The sequence below is a fragment of the Papio anubis genome, chromosome 6, assembly GCF_008728515.1.
Source record: "Papio anubis isolate 15944 chromosome 6, Panubis1.0, whole genome shotgun sequence".
Lineage (NCBI taxonomy): Eukaryota > Metazoa > Chordata > Mammalia > Primates > Cercopithecidae > Papio > Papio anubis.
Window position 1 is genome coordinate 150777000 of NC_044981.1, and position 18249 is coordinate 150795248.

Sequence of the window (18249 nt, forward strand, 5' to 3'; positions counted from 1 at the left end):
CTACAGGCCGCTCAGCCTTGCAAACCTCCCACAGTCTCTCCTTTCCTTGTCGGCATAATTATAGGTAGCCCAAGCCACTTTTTTCAGCTTCTCTGAGGATGGGAATCCAGGTCTTCCTGAGAAAGGCCCTAGTATAGTATCAACTCCATAAATCCACTAAGATGGTGAGTGTCAAAATCAACTTGCCAGCTAATGTTTGTACGAAGTCTCAGCTCACCGTCATTCAGGGTAAAGTGCCAGTACTGCTAGAGAACCTGCCCCAGCAGGATTTTTCTCAAGAGTCAGACTCCATGAGCCCTGGCAGGCAGGAGCAGATTCTCAGCCTGTCTGAAGAGCAGTGAACTGCAGAAGGGAAGCCTTTCTGGTGCATCCTTCTTGTGGCAGCCACAGCCCGGCCCTCAGGAGGAGCAGTGACAGTGGGTGCCCAGAAACGTCTGTCCCCTTGAAGGAAACTAGGTCTCATTTGAATTTACGGTGTGTGCTAGGAAATTATGTATTTATTTATAAGAAAAAGTTTTAACTCAGCCAAGGTGGGAAATGCCATCCCTGTCCCTTCCAAAGCACAAAAGAATTAGGCAGTTTAAATCGTGAGTCTCAGTGCTGGTGTTCAAAACATTAAAAAGAAAATATTTGAGGAGGGAAACAAGAAATGATACAGTGACTGGGATTTGCTTCAAAATAACTTTGAGGGTGTGCGCCTAATCTCAGCTGGTCCACCCGAGACCCCCTGAGCACCAACCCTAGTCCCCTGCGCAGCCCCTTATTCGCTCCAAAGAGATGAAAGAAACCATCATGAACCAGGAAAAACTCGCCAAACTGCAGGCACAAGTGCCATGGTGGGAAACGAACTGCTCGCAGAAAGAAGAAGGTGGTTCATAGAACAGCCACAGGAGATGATAAAAAACTTCAGTTCTCCTTAAAGAAGTTAGGGGTAAACAATATCTCCGGTATTGAAGAGGTGAATATGTTTACAAACCAAGGAACAGTGATCCACTTTAACAACCCTAAAGTTCAGGCATCTCTGGCAGCGAACACTTTCACCATTACAGGCCATGCTGAGACGAAGCAGCTGACAGAAATGCTACCCAGCATCTTAAACCAGCTTGGCGCAGATAGTCTGACTAGTTTAAGGAGACTGGCCGAAGCTCTGCCCAAACAATTTGTGGATGGAAAAGCACCACTTGCTACTGGAGAGGATGATGATGATGAAGTTCCAGATCTTGTGGAGAATTTTGATGAGGCTTCCAAGAATGAGGCAAACTGAATTGAGTCAACTTCTGAAGACAAAACTTGAAGAAGTTACTGGGAGCTGCTATTTTATATTATGATTGCTTTTTAAGAAATTTTTGTTTATGGATCTGATAAAATCTAGATCTCTAATACTTTTAAGCCCAAGCCCCTTTGGACACTGCAGCTCGTTTCAGTTTTTGCTTATACACAATTCATTCTTTGCAGCTAATTAAGCCGAAGAAGCCTGGGAATCAAGTTTGAAACAAAGGTTAATAAAGTTCTTTGCCTAGTATACAAAAAAATAATAATAATAATAACTTTGAGGCCACATGTTTATAATGATTGAGGTTGAGTTATAGATGCATTCGGTTGTTTATATGCTCTATTATGTGTATGTTTAAAACTTTACATAATTAAAATCTACCTAAAGGAGAAAGTATTGATTTTTTCTATTATTTGCTGAAAAGAGCCCAGATGCTTTTTCTAAATTTCAGAAATCCATATAAAACATACGGTTTTCCAGCTTCCCATTCTCAAAATTGTTATAAGTTCGGTCTGTTTGGTATTTCTTTCTCACCATTCCAAGAGATGGTAACATGTTTTCTGGGCTTATGAACTTTAACCAGAAGGCTTTGCTCACACCTGAAGATATATTTAGATACAGTATCAAGAAGCAGACTGAGGTGGAAATTCTTTGAATGTCACCAATGTGCACCTTGAGTAGGGAATGGCGGGGAGGCTCCATTGCCGGGTTTGATTGCCGATAAGAAAATGAGGACTAGAAATACGGAATCTCAAATTTTGGGGGGCAGTGCTGATGAAGACATGGCTAGCAGTCAGTTATTTATCATCACTACAGAGATCAGTCATTTTTTATTTTATTAATACATAATATTTCACATATTTATGGGGTACATATGTCTGTTACATGCTTAGAATGTGTAATGATCAAGCCAGGGTATTTGGGGTATCCATCACTTGAGCGTTTATCAGTTGCCTGTATTGGTATCATTTCAGGTACTCTCTTCTAATTATGTTGAAATATATTTAATATGGCTGCCAAGTATAGTCACCCTCGTCTGCTATCAAACATTAGAACTTATTCTATCTAACTGTATATTTACACCGTTACCAACCTCTCTCCATTTCCCCTCCCATCCACCAACCCTTCCCAGTCTCTCTTATCTATTACTCTATTCTCTATGTCCATCAGATTAAGTTTTTTAGTTCCCTCATATGAGTAAGAACGTGCAGTCCTTGTCTTTCTGTGTCTGACTTGTTTTCCTTAACATAACAACCTTCATTTGCATCAGTGTTGCTGCAAATCACATTATTTCATTCTTTTTATGGTCAAACAATATTTCATTGTGTACACATACCACATTTTCATATTTTCTTTATCCATTCATTCATTGATGGACATTTAGGTTGATTTCATATTTTTACTGTTTTGATTAGGTCTACAGTAGACATGCAAGTGCAGCTATCCCTTTGATATACTGATTTCTCTTCCTTTGGGTAGATACCTAGTAATGACGTAGCTGGATCGTATGGTAGTTCTATGTTTAGATTTTTGAGAAATCTTCATACTGTTTTTCATAATGGTTGTACTAATTTACATTTGTACCATCAGTGTGTAAGAGTTCTCTTTTCTCTGCATATTGCTTGCATGTTATTTTTTGTCTTTTTAATCATAGGCATTCTAACTGGGGTGAGACACTATCTCATTGTAATTTCAATTTGCATTTCCCTGATGGTTAGTGATGCTGAGTATTTTTTCATATACCTCTTGACCATTTGTATGTCTTTTTTTTTTTTTTTTTTTTTTTTTTGAGACAGAGTCTCACTCTGTTACTCAGGCTGGATTACAGTGGCACCATTATGGCCCACTGCAGCCTCGACTTCCAAGGCTAACGTGATCCTCCTGCCTCAGTCTCCCAAGTAGCTGGGACTACAGGTGTTCACCACCATGCCCAGCTAATTTTTTTTCTTAATTTTTGGTAGAGACAGGGTCTCTCTATGTTGCCCAGGCTGGTCTTGAACTCCTGGGCTTAAGCAATCCTTCTGCTTCAGCTTCCCAAAGTGCTGGAATTACAAGCATAAACCACCATTCCTGGCCTTGTATGTCTTCTTTTGAGAAATGTCTATTCAAATCTTTTGCCTGTTTTTAATAGGATATCTGTCTTTTTAGAGATCAGTGTTTTTAAAATCAGATCCCTTGGTTTAACATCAGAGTGTTGTCCCCCAACTTCATTAATTACATTTATCACCACAAATCAATGTCACTTTATGTAACATTTAAATACATCATTCCAGAAAACTTAAGAAAATAACTAGTTTGTGTTGAGGTTGTTATAAGAAGAGTCCTATTGATCCTTATGCAAAGCATTAATGTTTCTGCAAGGAGAGTATGGGGGCAAGGGAAGAAGTTAGAGGCTCTTCCTTTGTAGATTCAGTAAGAATAAATAGATGACTTAATATAGTTAGGCTGATTTTGACTGGAATGAAAGAAGCCTCTTATTGTGGACTGGCTTAAACAAGAAGTGGAGTTTAGAGGAAGGGACACTACAGTGTCTCAGGGCAGAGCCAAAGAACAAAGGAAGCCAGGACACTGTTGGGCCCCAGGCCTTTTAGAACCTGGGATATGAAATATCACAGTTAGTCTCCCACCACCACAGCCTCTCACAAAATGCTGACTTTTTTTTCTCCCTTGATATCAGCCTTCTCCACATGATGGAAATCATAGATGCTGTCTGTACCAAGATTTGCAACCTGCAAACTCACCCAATGCTGGAGGAATGTTGGGTGTCTCGAAGGAATGAATCAGCAGTCTGTAACAATGTTGTACAGAAATGTTGTTACCTCTGAGAGAACTGTTTCCCCTCTAAGGTTTTCAGTGTATGAACTCATACGTTCTCTAAGTAATGATCATTTGATCTCCTCTTTTCAATAGTTAGTTTTATTGCTAGCCTATAAATCAGTGTCATGCTAGTAAATGTCTAACAACTGATTCTCAAAAATTAAGAGAAAAGAGAAGGAAGAAAAAGAAAAAAGGCTTTAATTGTAATATTTGCCTGTTTGCCAGTATAAATACGTCCAACACCACCAATGTGAAGCTGCAACATGACGTCACTGAATGCAGAGATGGGGCCCAGTCAACAGTCCAGAGCCCATACAAACAGGATCCCACAGTGCTGCTTATAATTTGTTTAGCCTCTAGAGAGCAATGTTAAATAGCAGTGATAGTAGCAAGCAGCCTTTCCTTCATCCTGATGCTTTAGTACCCAGCTGCAAATAACTTGCTCCCTGTGTGCTCCATTTGATTACATGCTAGTGGGTTCCTGGAGCTCTGTATCTGGACTTAGAAAGAGGGAATGTCGGTCGTCGGCAAAGCCTGAGTCCTGTCCCCTCATTCTCTTCCCCAGACAGCATGAACTTCACCACTCAGTCCGTCTTCTTCACCAACTACAGGTCCCTGGGCTCTGTCCAGGTGCCCAGCTACGTGCCCAGCTGGTCAGCATCGCGGCCAGTGTCTATGCAGGTGCCCGGGGTTCTGGTTCCCAGAACTCTATGTCCTGCTCCACAAGCTTCAGAGGCCTCTTGGGGTCCAGGGGCCTGGCTTAGGTGATGGTCTGGGGTCTGGCAGGAATGGGAAGCATCCAGAACAAAGAGACCATGCAAAGCCTGAACAACCACCTGGCCTCCTACCTGAATAGAATAAGCAGCCTGGAGACCAAGAACCGGAATCTGGAGAGCAAAATCCAGGAGCACCTGGAGAAGAAGGGACCGCAGGTCAGAGACTGGAGCCATTACTTCAAGACCATCGAGGACCTGAGGGCTCAGAACTTCGCATATACTGTGGACAATGCTCGCATCATTCTGCAGATAGACAATGCCTTTCTTGCTGCTGATGACTTCAGAGTCAAGTATGAGACAGAGCTGACCATGTGCCCGTCTGTGGAGAGCGACGTCCATGGGCTCCGCAAAGTCAATGATGACACCAATGTCACTTGGCTGCAGCTGGAGACAGAGATCAAGGCTATCAAGGAGGAGTTGCTCTTCATGAAGAAGAACCATGAATAGAAAGTAAAAGGCCTACAAGCCCAGATTGCCAGTTCTGGGTTGACTGTGGAGGTAGATGCCCCCAAATCTCAGGACCACTCCAAGATCATGGCAGACATCCTGGCCCAATATGACGAGCTGTCTCAGAAGAACCCAGAGGAGCTGGACAAGTACTGGTCTCAGCAGATTGAGAAGAGCACCACAGTGGTCACCACTCAGTCCACCGAGGTTGGAGCTGCTGAGATGATGCTCACATTGCTGAGACATACAGTCCAGTCCTTGGAGATCGACCTGGACTCCATGAGAAATCTGAAGGCCAGCTTGGATAACAACCTGAGGGAGGTGGAGGCCCACTATGCCTTGCAGATGGTGCAGCTCAACAGGATCCTGCTGCACCTGAGGTCAGAGCTGGCACAGACCTGGACAGAGGGACAGCACCAGGCCCAGGAGTATGATGCCCTGCTGGACATCAAGGTCAAGCTGGAGGCTGAGATCGCCACCTACCACAGCCTGCTGGAATATGGCAAGGACTTCAATCTTGGTGATGCCCTGCACAGCAGCACCTCCATGTAAACCATCCAAAAGACCAACACCCACTGGATAGTGGATGGCAAAGTGGTGTTTGAGACCAACGACACCAAAGTTCTGAGACTTTAAGCCAGCTGAAGCAGGGGACCCTTTAGGGAGCAGGAGGCCAATAAAAAGTCCAGAGGATAAAAAAAGAAAGAAAGAAGGAGTGTGTCATTGTCAATTACAGATGCTGACCAAGGACTGGGGAGGAGAAAATAAAACTGCTAAGCACAGCAGTGCCCCACATCTGCCCCATGGTGGAGACCATGCTCTCTGAGCGAACTGTTGAGATCCACAGTCTATTTTTACCTTTTCTAGGCTATAGACTACTTAGGGAGTGAGGAGACTTAATAATTAGGCAACTTATTTAAACTCCCTTTGCCTCAGTTTCCTAATAATTTAAACAGGGGTATTAGAATATATACCTCGTATGACTTCTATGAGGTTTAAATTAAATAAGTCGTGTTAGGCAACAAATCCAATGCCTCACACACAGTAAATGCTCAATAAATGTTTTAATAGCCATTTTAGTTATTTGTCTTTTTCTCTTAAATACTGTCAACCATAATATTGGTTTAATATGGTCTATATTACATTTTAAAAATGTCCTTCTTGTCCTTGTTTTCTAAGTTCTTTTTGAAAAATAAAGAATGTTTTGTCATTTGCCTTTTGGGGATTTATTACTCAGTTTTTCTTATAGATCTAAGAAGAAAGAACATTCAGTAACTCAATATAAGCCAATAAACTTCCACCTCATGTCTCTCCCTCACATGCCCTTTCTCCATGAGTCCTGGCCTTTTTCCAGCTGGGCTGACTCCCCCATCCAGCCATGCTCATCAACAGTTTTCTTCCTGGCTACTCCTCCCACTCTCTCAATTACAGCCCCCCGCACCAGCCCTCCACAGAAGCACCCTTTCAGCCAATACAAAATACCTTGATCACAATAGTCTGCCTCAATTTATGGCTGAAAAAAAAAAAACAAAAATTTAAGCATAAGCTCCTAAAACATTGTGTTACACAAAGTGGGAAGGGGTGTTATTTAAAAACACAACTAACTGAAGTAGCTTTTTCCTGGCAAGAAAATAGAAAAAGAGACTTAATTCACTCTATGTAAAAAGTAAGAATCTGAGTTTTGGGGGAGGAAGTTGAGTTTGTCGAGTTGCCTGGGAGCAGCCCAGGAAGGAAAGGAAGCTGTCCAGAGGGACAGACAGGTGGCAGAGACAAAAGCAATGACTGCGGGCAGGGGTTCCATCTGGAATCATGGTTAGAATGGTTATGAGATTTTTTATAAACCTGAGTATTTAACATCCAGAAATGAGTATTTAATATGCAATACATATCCCATCATCCTGAAAACATGACAAGACCTGCCAAGTTCACAGCATTATATGTTCAGAGTACTTTCTAGAGAGAAGAGAAGATATTCGGTGGGGTCTCACTGTTGCCTTCTCCTGCTGATCTAAACAAACGGATGCAAAAGAACTGACTGTATAGGGAGGTAACCAACAGTAACATCAAAAAAATGTCATTTTCCTCAATTCAGCATCTAGGAAATTCCCACATGATGGAGGTATATTAGTTAGAGTTCTCCAGAGACAGAACCAATAGGATATATTAATATATATATATAGGTAGATAGGTATATGAGAGAGGATTTATTAAGGGAATTGATTGGCTCATGCAATTACAGAGCCTGAGAAGTCCCATGATAGGCTGTCTGCAAGCTGGAGAACCAGGAGAGCCAGTAGCATGGCTGTCCAAGGCTGAAGGCCTCACAACCAGGAAAGTTCATGGTGTAACTCTCAGTCTGAGGCTGAAGGCCTGACAGCCCAGGGGACTGCTGGTGCCAGTTCCCAAGTTCAAAGGCCTAAGACCCTGGAGTTCTGATGTCCATGGACAGGAGAAAAGAGACATCCCAGTTCCAGAATATCCTTTTTGGAAAAACGAATTCACCTTTCCTCTGCCTTTTTGTCCTATCTAGGCACCCTGCTGATTGGATGGTGCCCACCCACAATGAGGGTGGATCTTCCCCAGTCAGTTCCCGGATTCGCACACAAACATACTTTGACAGACACAACCAGAAATGGTGTTTAACAAGCTATCCGGTCAGTTAACATTTGAAAGTAACCATCATAGGAGGTAAGGGCTAGCAGAAGGTCTGGCCTGTGGACCAGAACTGGTGTCCTTAGAGGACCAGCCATTCTTCCAGTTTCCGTGAATGAATGCCCAGCAGATTCCCAGAGCCTATTCTCTCCTGCTTCTGCCTCTCAGCAATGGCAGCCGGAGGTGAAGGGGGAGCATCCAGGACAGAGAATACATGGGTGAATATCTTGTGATCATCAATTAGACATGAAATTTCAGAGGCTTTGGAACCAAAGCAACTCTATCTTGCATAGGGGCTGGGTAAAATGAGGCTGAGACCTATGGGGTTGCATTCCAAGGAGGTTGGGCATTCTTAGTCACAGGGTAAGATAGGAGGTCAGCCCAAAATACAGTTCCCAAAGACCTTGCTGGTAAATCAGTTTGCTATAAGGAAGCCGGCCAAACCCCACTAAAATGAAAATGGTGATGAAAGTCACCGTTGGTCGTGCTCAATGCTCATTATATGCTAATTATAATATATTAGCATGCTAAAAGACACTCCCACCAGCACCATGACAGTTTACAAATGCCATGGCAAGGTCAGGGAGTCATCCTATATGGTCTAAAATGGGGGGAACCCTCAGTTCTGGGAATTGCCCACCCCTTTCCTGGAAAATTCACGAATAATCCATCTCTTGTTTAGCACATAATCAAGAAAATACCATCAAAATGGCCAACCAGGAGCTCTCAAGGCTGCTCTACCTATGGAGTAAACTTTTTTTTTTTTTTTTTTTTTTTTTTGAGAAGGAGTCTCGCTCTGTCGCGCAGGCTGGAGTGCAGTGGCGCGATCTCGGCTCACTGCAAGCTCCGCCTCCCGGGTTCACGCCATTCTCCTGCCTCAGCCTCCGGAGTAGCTGGGACTACAGGTGCCCGCCACCATGCCCGGCTAACTTCTTTGTATTTTTAGTAGAGACAGGGTTTCACCGTGTTAGCCAGGATGTTCTCAATCTCCTGACCTCGTGATCCGCCTGCCTCGGCCTCCCAAAGTGCTGGAATCACAGGCGTGAGCCACCCTGCCCGGCCCCCATTCTTTATTCCTTTACTTTCTTAATAGACTTGCTTTCACTTTACTCTATGGACTTGCCTCAAATTCTTTTTTGCACGAGGTCCAAGAACTCTCTCTTAGAGTCTGGATGGAGATCCGTTTCCAGTAACAGAAAGATTTTTCCACAGTGGACACCCCTTAGGTCGTTAGCGAGGGCAAAGAGGGAGGTGGTGGTGACAGCATTGTGGGTCACATCACTTGGAACCTCTGGATTAGATCACACCTATTCAGATTTCCCTCTAGCAGGGTACAGTTCCATTTGATGAGAAATGATGCCTTCATGAGCCCTGAATTCATCCACATTAATCTCTTGGTTACTGCCTGACTCACTGAATAGGGAAAGCCTATCGCTTCCTGTTGTCTCATCTATCCCATGATGCATTTGAAGCAAAATTGTGCCAACGTGAGAAAATATGGGGATTCAAAAAATTATCCAGACAAATGTAATGAGTCACCTTGTTTTTGAAACTCTGCCTAGTTTGTGAAGGTCAGATGCTATTAGTTTATCGTTTCTGCCAGCATTATCAAAAAAAAGGAAGAAAAGAAGAATAAAGCTCAAATGGTTGCTCAGTGATTATGAGAAGCAAAAGTAGATCTGTTTAAATATATGTAGTAGTCATTGCTGAGGTTTATTTACTTAATCTTCATCAATTTGTAACATTAAGGAGGTATAACCTGCAGACTGGGCACGGTGGCTCACGCCAGTAATCCCAGCACTTTGGGAGGCCCAGGCGGGCAGATCACTTGAGGTCAGGAGTTTGAGACCAGCCTGGCCAACATGGCAAACCCCTGTCTCTTCAAAAATACAAAAATTAACTGGGTGTGGTGGTGCGCACCTGTAATCCCATCTGATTGGGAGGCTGAGGCAAGAGAATTGCTTGAACTTGGGAGGTGGAGGTTGCAGTGAGCTGAGATCACACCACTGCACTCCAGCCTGGGCAACAGAGTGAGAAAGACTCTGTCTCAAAATAAACAAACAAAAAATCATTTCTACTATACCCGACAACAATGCTTGAAAAACAAAATTATTTCTTTTTTGAAAGATAGAGGGTTTGAGGTCAATCTGATGTTACTGTTATTTTGGAGTAATTAGATCTTCTAGAAGTCCTTTGACGGCAGCTGTGATGTCATGCATTTTGGAGTGAGAGGTGTTAATGACTTCCTGGAAAGACTTAAGGGAAAATGTATGCTTATGAATCTGATTGAGAATTGTTTGCACAGAATTGACTAAGTTGATAAATATAACACAAAAAGTATTATCTGAGTCCTGAAAAAAGACTGTTTGAAGTCAATCTCCTCAAGCGAAAACAATGTGCAAAATAATGTATATGCAGTACTAAATGTATATATAGGTGAAATACATGCATATATATATACATACAGAATACCTTTGGAAGAATCCTCAAGCAATTGGTAACAGGAGTCGTTTTCGGGAAGAATGAATAAATGGGGAGTGTCAGGAAACAGTTTCATTATGTGGCATTTTAAATATTGGACCCCATGCATTTATTAGCTAGTTTAAAAAGTCTGAAGCCTTTCTGCGCTACCCACAGAGGGGTCCATACGGCGTTGTTCTGGATTCCCCTCGTAACTTAAAGGGAAACTTTCACAATGTCCGGAGCCCTTGATGTCCTGCAAATGAAGGAGGAGGATGTCCTTGCAGCAGGAACCCACTTAGGTGGCACCAATCTTGACTTCCAGATGGAACAGTACATCTGTAAAAGTAAAAGTGATGGCATCTACAACATAAATCTGAAGAGGACCTGGGAGAAGCTTCTGCTGACAGCTCATGCCACTGTTGCCATTGAAAACGCTGCAGATGTCAGTGTTATATCCTCCAGGAATACTGGCCAGAGGGCCGTGCTGAAGTTTGCTGCTGCTACTGGAGTCACTCCAATTGTTGGCCGCTTCATTCCTGGAACCTTCACTAACCAGATCCAGGCAGCTTTCTGGAAGCCATGGCTTCTTGTGGTTACTGACCCCAGGGCTGACCACCAGCCTCTCACGGAGGCATCTTATGTTAACCTACCTACCACTGCTCTGTAACGCAGATTCTCCTCTGCGCTATGTGGACATTGCCATCCCATGCAACAACAAGGGAGCTCACTCAGTGGATTTGATGTGGTGGATGCCAGCTCAGGAAGTTCTGCGCATGCGTGGCACCATTTCCCGTGAACACCCGTGGGAGGTCATGCCTGATCTCTACTTCTACAGAGATCCTGAAGAGATTAAAAAAGAAGAGCTGGCTGCTGCTGAAGAGGCTCTGACCAAGGAGGAATTTCAGGGTGAATGGACTGCTCCAGCTGCTCAGTTCACTGCTACTCAGCCCGAGGTTGCAGACTGGTCTGAAGGCGTGCAGGTGCCCTCTGTGACTATTCAGCAGTTCCCTACTGAAAACTGGAGTGCTCAGCCTGCCATGGAAGACTGGTCTGAGCTTCCAGTCTCAGGCCATTGAATGGGTAAAAACAACCACTGAATGGTCTTAAGTTGCCCTTGCATGGGCTCTTAAACAATATAGAAATAAGGTTAATGGAAAATAAATACCAGTTTCTAAAAACAAAAAAAGTCTGAAGCACAAAAATCACAAAATATGCATATAGCACATGAATTATTATAAATATTTATGAAAAATAAAGTTTAAAGAGGGAGAACATTTTTATAGGAAAATAATAAAAATTTTATTTGAAATGTCATCTTAAACAATTAAAAACTAATTAAAATTAGTTTAACTTTAGCTACAACAAAGGTTAGCTGATCATTGCAACTGAGCACAACTCCTTCAACTGAACAAAGACTGAATCAAGTAATTTTTCTAACATAATTGGATAAAACCTCCTATCCTAATTTGTGGTTAACTTTAGTGGCAAAACTATAAACAGGATGCTTTTGGCATGAATGTTTCCATTTTTCCAAAGCCCTCTCTTAGTCTTTGATACTTAAATCATTCTCCTAGGAAGAAATATAGATTCATTTCACCTTGCTATTGATTTGGAAGGTTGTCCACAAACCTAAGAAATTGCTCCCTAATGCAATTTCTTAAAAAGGAATGTCTTCACTTGTTGAGGGAGAACATTTACAGCTAGATAATCTGCCCACACTAAGAGACCACAGGTTCAGGAAAGAGTGGATCTGGTCACTAATCCCAGAAATTACTCCCTCATTACTGAGGAAACTTATAAAGAAAATAGAAACAATCTTCAGGCAATGCTACTTCAGAACCAAGTGAGGAGGCCATAGAACTGGGATGTTGCTTAAGTAACATGTCTCAGAAAGTGACAAATACTTGATACCTGTTAATGTGAATTTTTCACATTTTCACCTGGATGCAAATCTGAAAGTTGAAGTTTAAGATCATTTGTGCCCTTAAAGCAACATCTCGTCATTTTGCTTCCTACGAAAAGAGCAAGGCCTGCATGAGAGCCTTTGTCTCCAGTCAGTTTCCTTTTTTTTTTTTTTTTTTTTTAAAGTGTACTGTATTTCTGTCGTTATGTCTTTGGGGAATCACCACTTTGGCTTCCACAACGGTTGAACTAATTTACACCCCCACCAACAGTATATAAGCATTCCTTTTTCTCCACAACCTCACCAGCATCTGTTACTTTTTGATATTTTAATAATAGCCATTCTGACTGGTGTGAGATGGTATGTCATTGTGGTTTTGATTTGCATTTCTCTAATAATCATTGATGTTGAGCTTATTTTCATCTGCTTGTTGGCCACATGTATGTCTTCTCTAGAAAAACTTCTGTTAGTGTCCTTTGCCACTTTCTAATGGTTGTTTGGTTTTTTCTTGTACACTTAAGTTCCTTATAGATACTATATATTAGACCTTTGTCAGATGCATAGCTTGCAAAACTTTGCTCTCATTCTTTAGGTTGCCTGTTCACTCTGTTGATAGTTTCTTTTGCTGTGCAGAAGCTCTTTAGTGTAATTTGATCCCATTTGTCCATGTTTGCTTTTGTTGCAATTGCTTCTCATCATCTTTATCATGAGCTCTTTGTCCATGCCTATGTCCTGAATGGTATTGCCTAGATTGTCTTCCAAGGTTTTTATAGTTTGGGGTTTTACATTTAAATCTTTCGTCTATATTGTGTTGATTTTTGTATGTGATGTAAGGAATGGGTCTGGCTTCAATCTTCTGCATATGGCTAGCCAGTTATCCCAGTACAGTTTATTGAAAAAGGAATCCTTTCTCCATTGCTTGTTTTTGTCAGGTTTGTCAAAGATCGAATAGTTGTGGGTATGTGGTCTTGTTTCTGGGTTCTCTAATCTGTTTCATTGGTCTATATGTCTGTTTTTGTACCAGTACCATGCTGTTTTGGTAGTGACACAAACTATACTACTGTAGCCTTGTAGTGTAGTTTGAAGTCGGGTATTGTGACGTCTCCAGCTTTGTTCTTTTTGCTTAGCCTTGGCTAAAAAATAGCCTCGGCTATTCAGGTTCTTTTTTGGTTCCATATAAATTTCAAAATAGTTTTGTCTAGTTCTGTGAGGAGTCTCAGTGGTAGTTTAATGGGAATAGCATTGAATCTGTGAATTGCTTTGGACAGTACGGCCATTTTAACAATATTGATTCTTCCTTTTCATGAGCATGGAATGTTTTTCCATTTGTTTGTGTCATCTCTGATTTCTTTAAACAGTGGTTTGTAGTTCTCATGGAGATCTTTCACCTCCCTTAATTAGCTGTATTCCTAGGTATTTTATTCTTTTTGTGGCAATTGTGAATGGGAGTTCATTCCTGATTTGGCTGTCAGCTTGACTCTTGTTAGTATACAAGAATGCTAGTGATTTTTGTACATTTATTTTGTATCCTGAAACTTTGTCCAGTGTTAGGGAAGGGCAATGAGTCCCCTGAAATAAAGTTGTAGAGATCAAACGAGAATAAGAAGCGGAAAATGGCTATCTCCCTACTCCCAGTGAAGTTGGAAAGGGAAGGGAAACGACAATTCTGGGTCTCTCCAGAAAAGAAGTCAAAGGCAGATTCCAGAATATGCTCAGACCCCAGTCCTTTGGGGGCAGTTGTAATCTCAGAAGTGGCTGACTCAGTAAATCAGAAAAAATACAACCCTAAGAGACCTGAATAGTTTGAAAAGGAGTCATCATGAAAGTATAAGGATGAGATACTGGAAATCACAGTCTGGGACCATGTAGATGTGGTGGGAGAAGAGGGGCACCAACTTCAGACTTGATGTGAGAGACAGACCAAACAGCATAAACACGAACACATCCAGTGCTTTATAAATGTATTTGCAAGAAAATGTAAATTCTACAAATAAAAAATAAATCCAAAATGCAACCTTGAAAACAATTTTTGATTAATATGTGTTAGAGTTAACATGGTTGATAAGAATTCTTATAAATCACAATAGTCCAATTATTGAGATGGGTAAATGACACTTCCCATAAGAATATGAATCACCATTAACAATACATTTTAATATTAATGACATCCTCAAAGATGTTATTAATAACATCTTTGTTATTAAACAAAGTACTTAACAACATCCCCAAAGACCCCAGTTACCTAGCTACAAATTCTACAAAATTTACCCCAAAAATCCAAAAATTGTTTTGCTACAAAGTCTACAAAATCTACTTTAAAAATTTACCAAGTCTTTGCACTGTAGCACATTATTCCTTCCTCAGTCATGCTGACCTTTCTCAGGCGAAAATTCTCTTTCACCTCTTAGAAAGCTTCTAAGAAGGGCTGATTTTCTCATGGGCAGATGGTCAGGACGTTGCCACTCTCCCCTTCTCCCAAGAGCTCAAGACAGAAGAATGGACGCAAAGGCTCCAAAGAGAAGAAAGAATCATGGGTATAGATGTGGGCATTATTGTCAACATCGAAAAACTGGATTTCTTCAAAGTCAACATCCAGGAAAATTCCCACATGACGAAGGCTAGGGCTTGCAGGAATTCTCTCCAGGTCGGTGTTAGCATGGATTGCTCCTGCCTCCATGCTAATGATCCAGAAGCCATGCTCAGGGGATAAATCACTGCTGTTTCTGTCAGCCGACTCCTTGCAGACGCCCAGGGACCATGACTTCACCTCTCCCACTGTAACCTCCCAGTAATGTTGGCCGGAGGAGAAGCAGGGAGTACCCAGGACACAGGTCAGCCTAGGATCTTTTGTCAGGTCGTGGTGGATCTTCCCACGCTGAGCGCTTCTTAGATCACTGGAGAAGACAAGGAGGGAGCTGGCAGTGGCTGCATCCAGGGTCACATCTTCCCGAAAACGCTGGAGCTCCTCCCTCACATGCAGAGTTTGCACCAGTCGGTTATCATGCTGCTTGGCGATAAGTGCTATGGCTCTCACTTGCCATTCTTCCAAAGGAGGTGCCTTCACCACATCTCGACACAAGGGGCACATCACTCTAAAATCATGGTTTTCTAGGATCCAATTCTGGATGCAATCAAAGCAGAAAATGTGTGCACAAGAGAGAGAAATGGGACTGGAGAAAAAATCCAGGCAAACTGGACAGGACAACTCTGCTTGCAGGTTTTGGGCCATGGTACTTAAGGGTTACTCCTTAGCCGTGAAGTAGACTGAAATGATCCTTTCTTGGCTTCTGGAAGCACTTGGGAGCTCTTCAATACTCTAAATCCAAGATTAAATAACATAAATTAATAAATAAGTTATTGGCATAAATGAATTATATTATGTAATAAATAACAATAAATTTATTAACTAAGAAATTAAGAATAACAAAAATTAAATATTATTTCTGTAGCTTGTGTATGAAAGTGACACTAAATTGCTAGAGAATCACAATAATGTAGTCATGGTGATAAAAATGATTTCAGAACTCTCCAAACTCTAGATAATCACAATGGGGCAGTGGAAACTGTCTTTTCAGACAGTGCAGCTTACCTAGTCTGAAGACTTCCAGGTGATGTGTTGGTTGCTCTGGCCAAAGTTTCTTCTAGTGGGGGCTGAATTCAAGTGGGTCTTTAATAGAAGCTCAGTATAGTCTCCACTCAGTATTTCTTTGTAGATCACCTGCAGTTCAGGAAAAAGAATTTTCATGTCTAAATTCAATCATGAAAATAAAGCCAATTCTACATTAATCGTCACAGAAAAGTGACTCTAAGGAGAATTTCCAGGAAAATTACATGTGAGTAAAGCCAGCAAAATCCACTGCAAAATGAGATGCCCAATCAAGTTTAAGGACAAAGTGTTATTAGATGAAATGCTTTAAAGCACCCTAAGAAAACTAATTAAGGCTTGAATTAATGTGAATAAAAATATAATTGTCATAAACTTCTCCAAAAAATCATGCCAATACAAACCAAAAAGATGTTCCAGACAAGGAAGATGCCCTCCAGTTACCCCAACTGCTCCCAAAGCTTGAGAGCCTCTGGTGCCCCCAGAGGACTTCCCACCATGACTGTCATTCTTCGAGTGAGCTCTCTCTGACATGCTGGGCACAGCATATTGGACCTGGCTAGACCCATGACCCAAAGACAGCCTCACAAAGCTAGACAGCACCTTCGAGACGATATGAACAGAGGACTATTCTCCAATAAGAGCTTACACTGAGCAGTAACTAGCAGAACTTCTTACCAAGAACCCACAAATCACACATTCAGTGGTGACGGTAGTAACAGAATGAGGGACAGAAAGAGGAGCAGCATCAACATTACCAGAGAGAGGAAGTGAACACCACTGAGGCCAGCCTGAGTTACTAGAACTGTCCTACATCCCAGAATATAATCTCTAATCTCTTTCCAACAAACACTTATTGAGACCCTTCTGTGCTCTTGGCCTCAACTGGACTCTGGAAACACAAATGTGTGTAATAGACAGGGTATCTGCCCACATAAAACTTTGTCTTCCAAGTCCTGATCAGCATTCCAATCTGATGGTGCTTGGCTGGCAGACAGAGATTACCTCTTTCTTAAATTCTGTTATCTTTTTCAATTTAATGGGAAATTTAACATGGTGCTGGAAATTTAATTGTCTAACCCACCTTGGAATGTATCTAAGAAAACAATTTTACAAAAAAAAAAAAATGCTACACTTATTAACAAGTTGTTCATTGCAGTGTTAACTACCATCCCAAATGATCAGGAACAATCGAATTATCTAACAATAATAAAATTATTCGGTTAATTATGACACAACTACTAAAAGTGGTCAAGTATATGTAAGTGAAAACCCGAAGCAAAGTCCTTTTTTTGTTTTTGTTTTTGTTTTTGTTGAGACAGAGTCTTGCTCTGTCCCCCAGGCTGGGGTGCAGTGGCACGATCTCGGCCCACTGCAAGCTCTGCCTCCCGGGTTCAAGCAATTCTCCTTCCTCGGCCTCCGGCTGAGTTTTGTATTTTTAGTAGAGACGGGGTTTCACCATGTTGGCCAGGCTGGTCTCCTGACCTCGTGATCCACCCACCTCAGCCTCCCAAAGTGCAGGCACGAGTCACGGCGCCCCGCCAAAAACCCAGAATTCTTTAAGAAATATTCTGAAAATAAAAAGAAACTATTTTAAAACAGCAAATCCAGTGTAGTTGAAAACACACAAAAATACAAGTTCACGGCCGGGTGCGGTAGCTCACGCCTGTAATCCCAGCACTTTGGGAGGCCGAGGTGGGCGGATCATGAGGTCAGATCAAGATCATCCTGGCTAACATGGTGGAACCCCATCTCTACTAAAAAATACAAAAAATTAGCAGGGCGCGCTGGCGGGCGCCTGGAGTCCCAGCTACTCGGGAGGCTGAGGCAGGAGAATGGCGTGAACCCAGGAGGCGGATGTGGCAGTGAGTCGGGATCCGCCACTTTACTCCAGCCTGGGCGACAGAGCGAGACTCCGTCTCAAGAAAAAAAAAAAAATACAAGTTCATGCAAAGAGCGACCTGAGGTTGATATGTAAAAATTTAAACGGCAATGTTATAGTTAAAGGTGAAGAAAGTTCCCTGGCACAGGAAAAAACTAGTTTTTTCTCCTCTAAAATAAATAGGTAAAGGTATTCGAAAACACCAGTTTGTAGCCAAAGAGAGAATAGGACATTGGAAATAGCTTAAACAGAAGGCGTAACTTACCTTGACTTGGAGACTTCCAGCAGAAGTCTGAAAGTTCCGAAGCCGGCACCTCCACCTCTACAGACCTCTGCTCCTCTCTGAGTTTCAGCGCCGAGACACCGGCATTTTTATACGGCCTGGAAAACATTCTCCAACCAACCAGAGTCAGAGGCTCCGCCCCAAAGGTT

The 18249-nt window shown here is 42.1% G+C and overlaps 1 protein-coding gene and 3 pseudogenes across 2 annotated transcripts; 3 read left to right on the forward strand and 1 right to left on the reverse strand.

The window, feature by feature from the left end:
• The first annotated feature begins 762 nt into the window (after positions 1–762).
• Positions 763–1524, forward strand: LOC101000706 (annotated as a pseudogene). Its single transcript, XR_160714.5, has one exon. The product of XR_160714.5 is annotated as a transcription factor BTF3 pseudogene (transcript).
• Positions 1525–3301: 1777 nt separating this feature from the next.
• On the forward strand, positions 3302–6908 carry LOC101001057 (annotated as a pseudogene).
• Positions 6909–10026: 3118 nt separating this feature from the next.
• LOC101001404 lies at positions 10027–11618 on the forward strand (annotated as a pseudogene).
• A 2088-nt stretch (positions 11619–13706) lies between these two features.
• RFPL4B (ret finger protein like 4B) lies at positions 13707–15818 on the reverse strand. The gene has a single exon (XM_021937956.2). It carries the CDS (start codon positions 15558–15560, stop codon positions 14766–14768), a length of 795 nt encoding a protein of 264 aa, XP_021793648.1. The 5' UTR covers positions 15561–15818; the 3' UTR covers positions 13707–14765.
• Positions 15819–18249: the final 2431 nt, after the last annotated feature.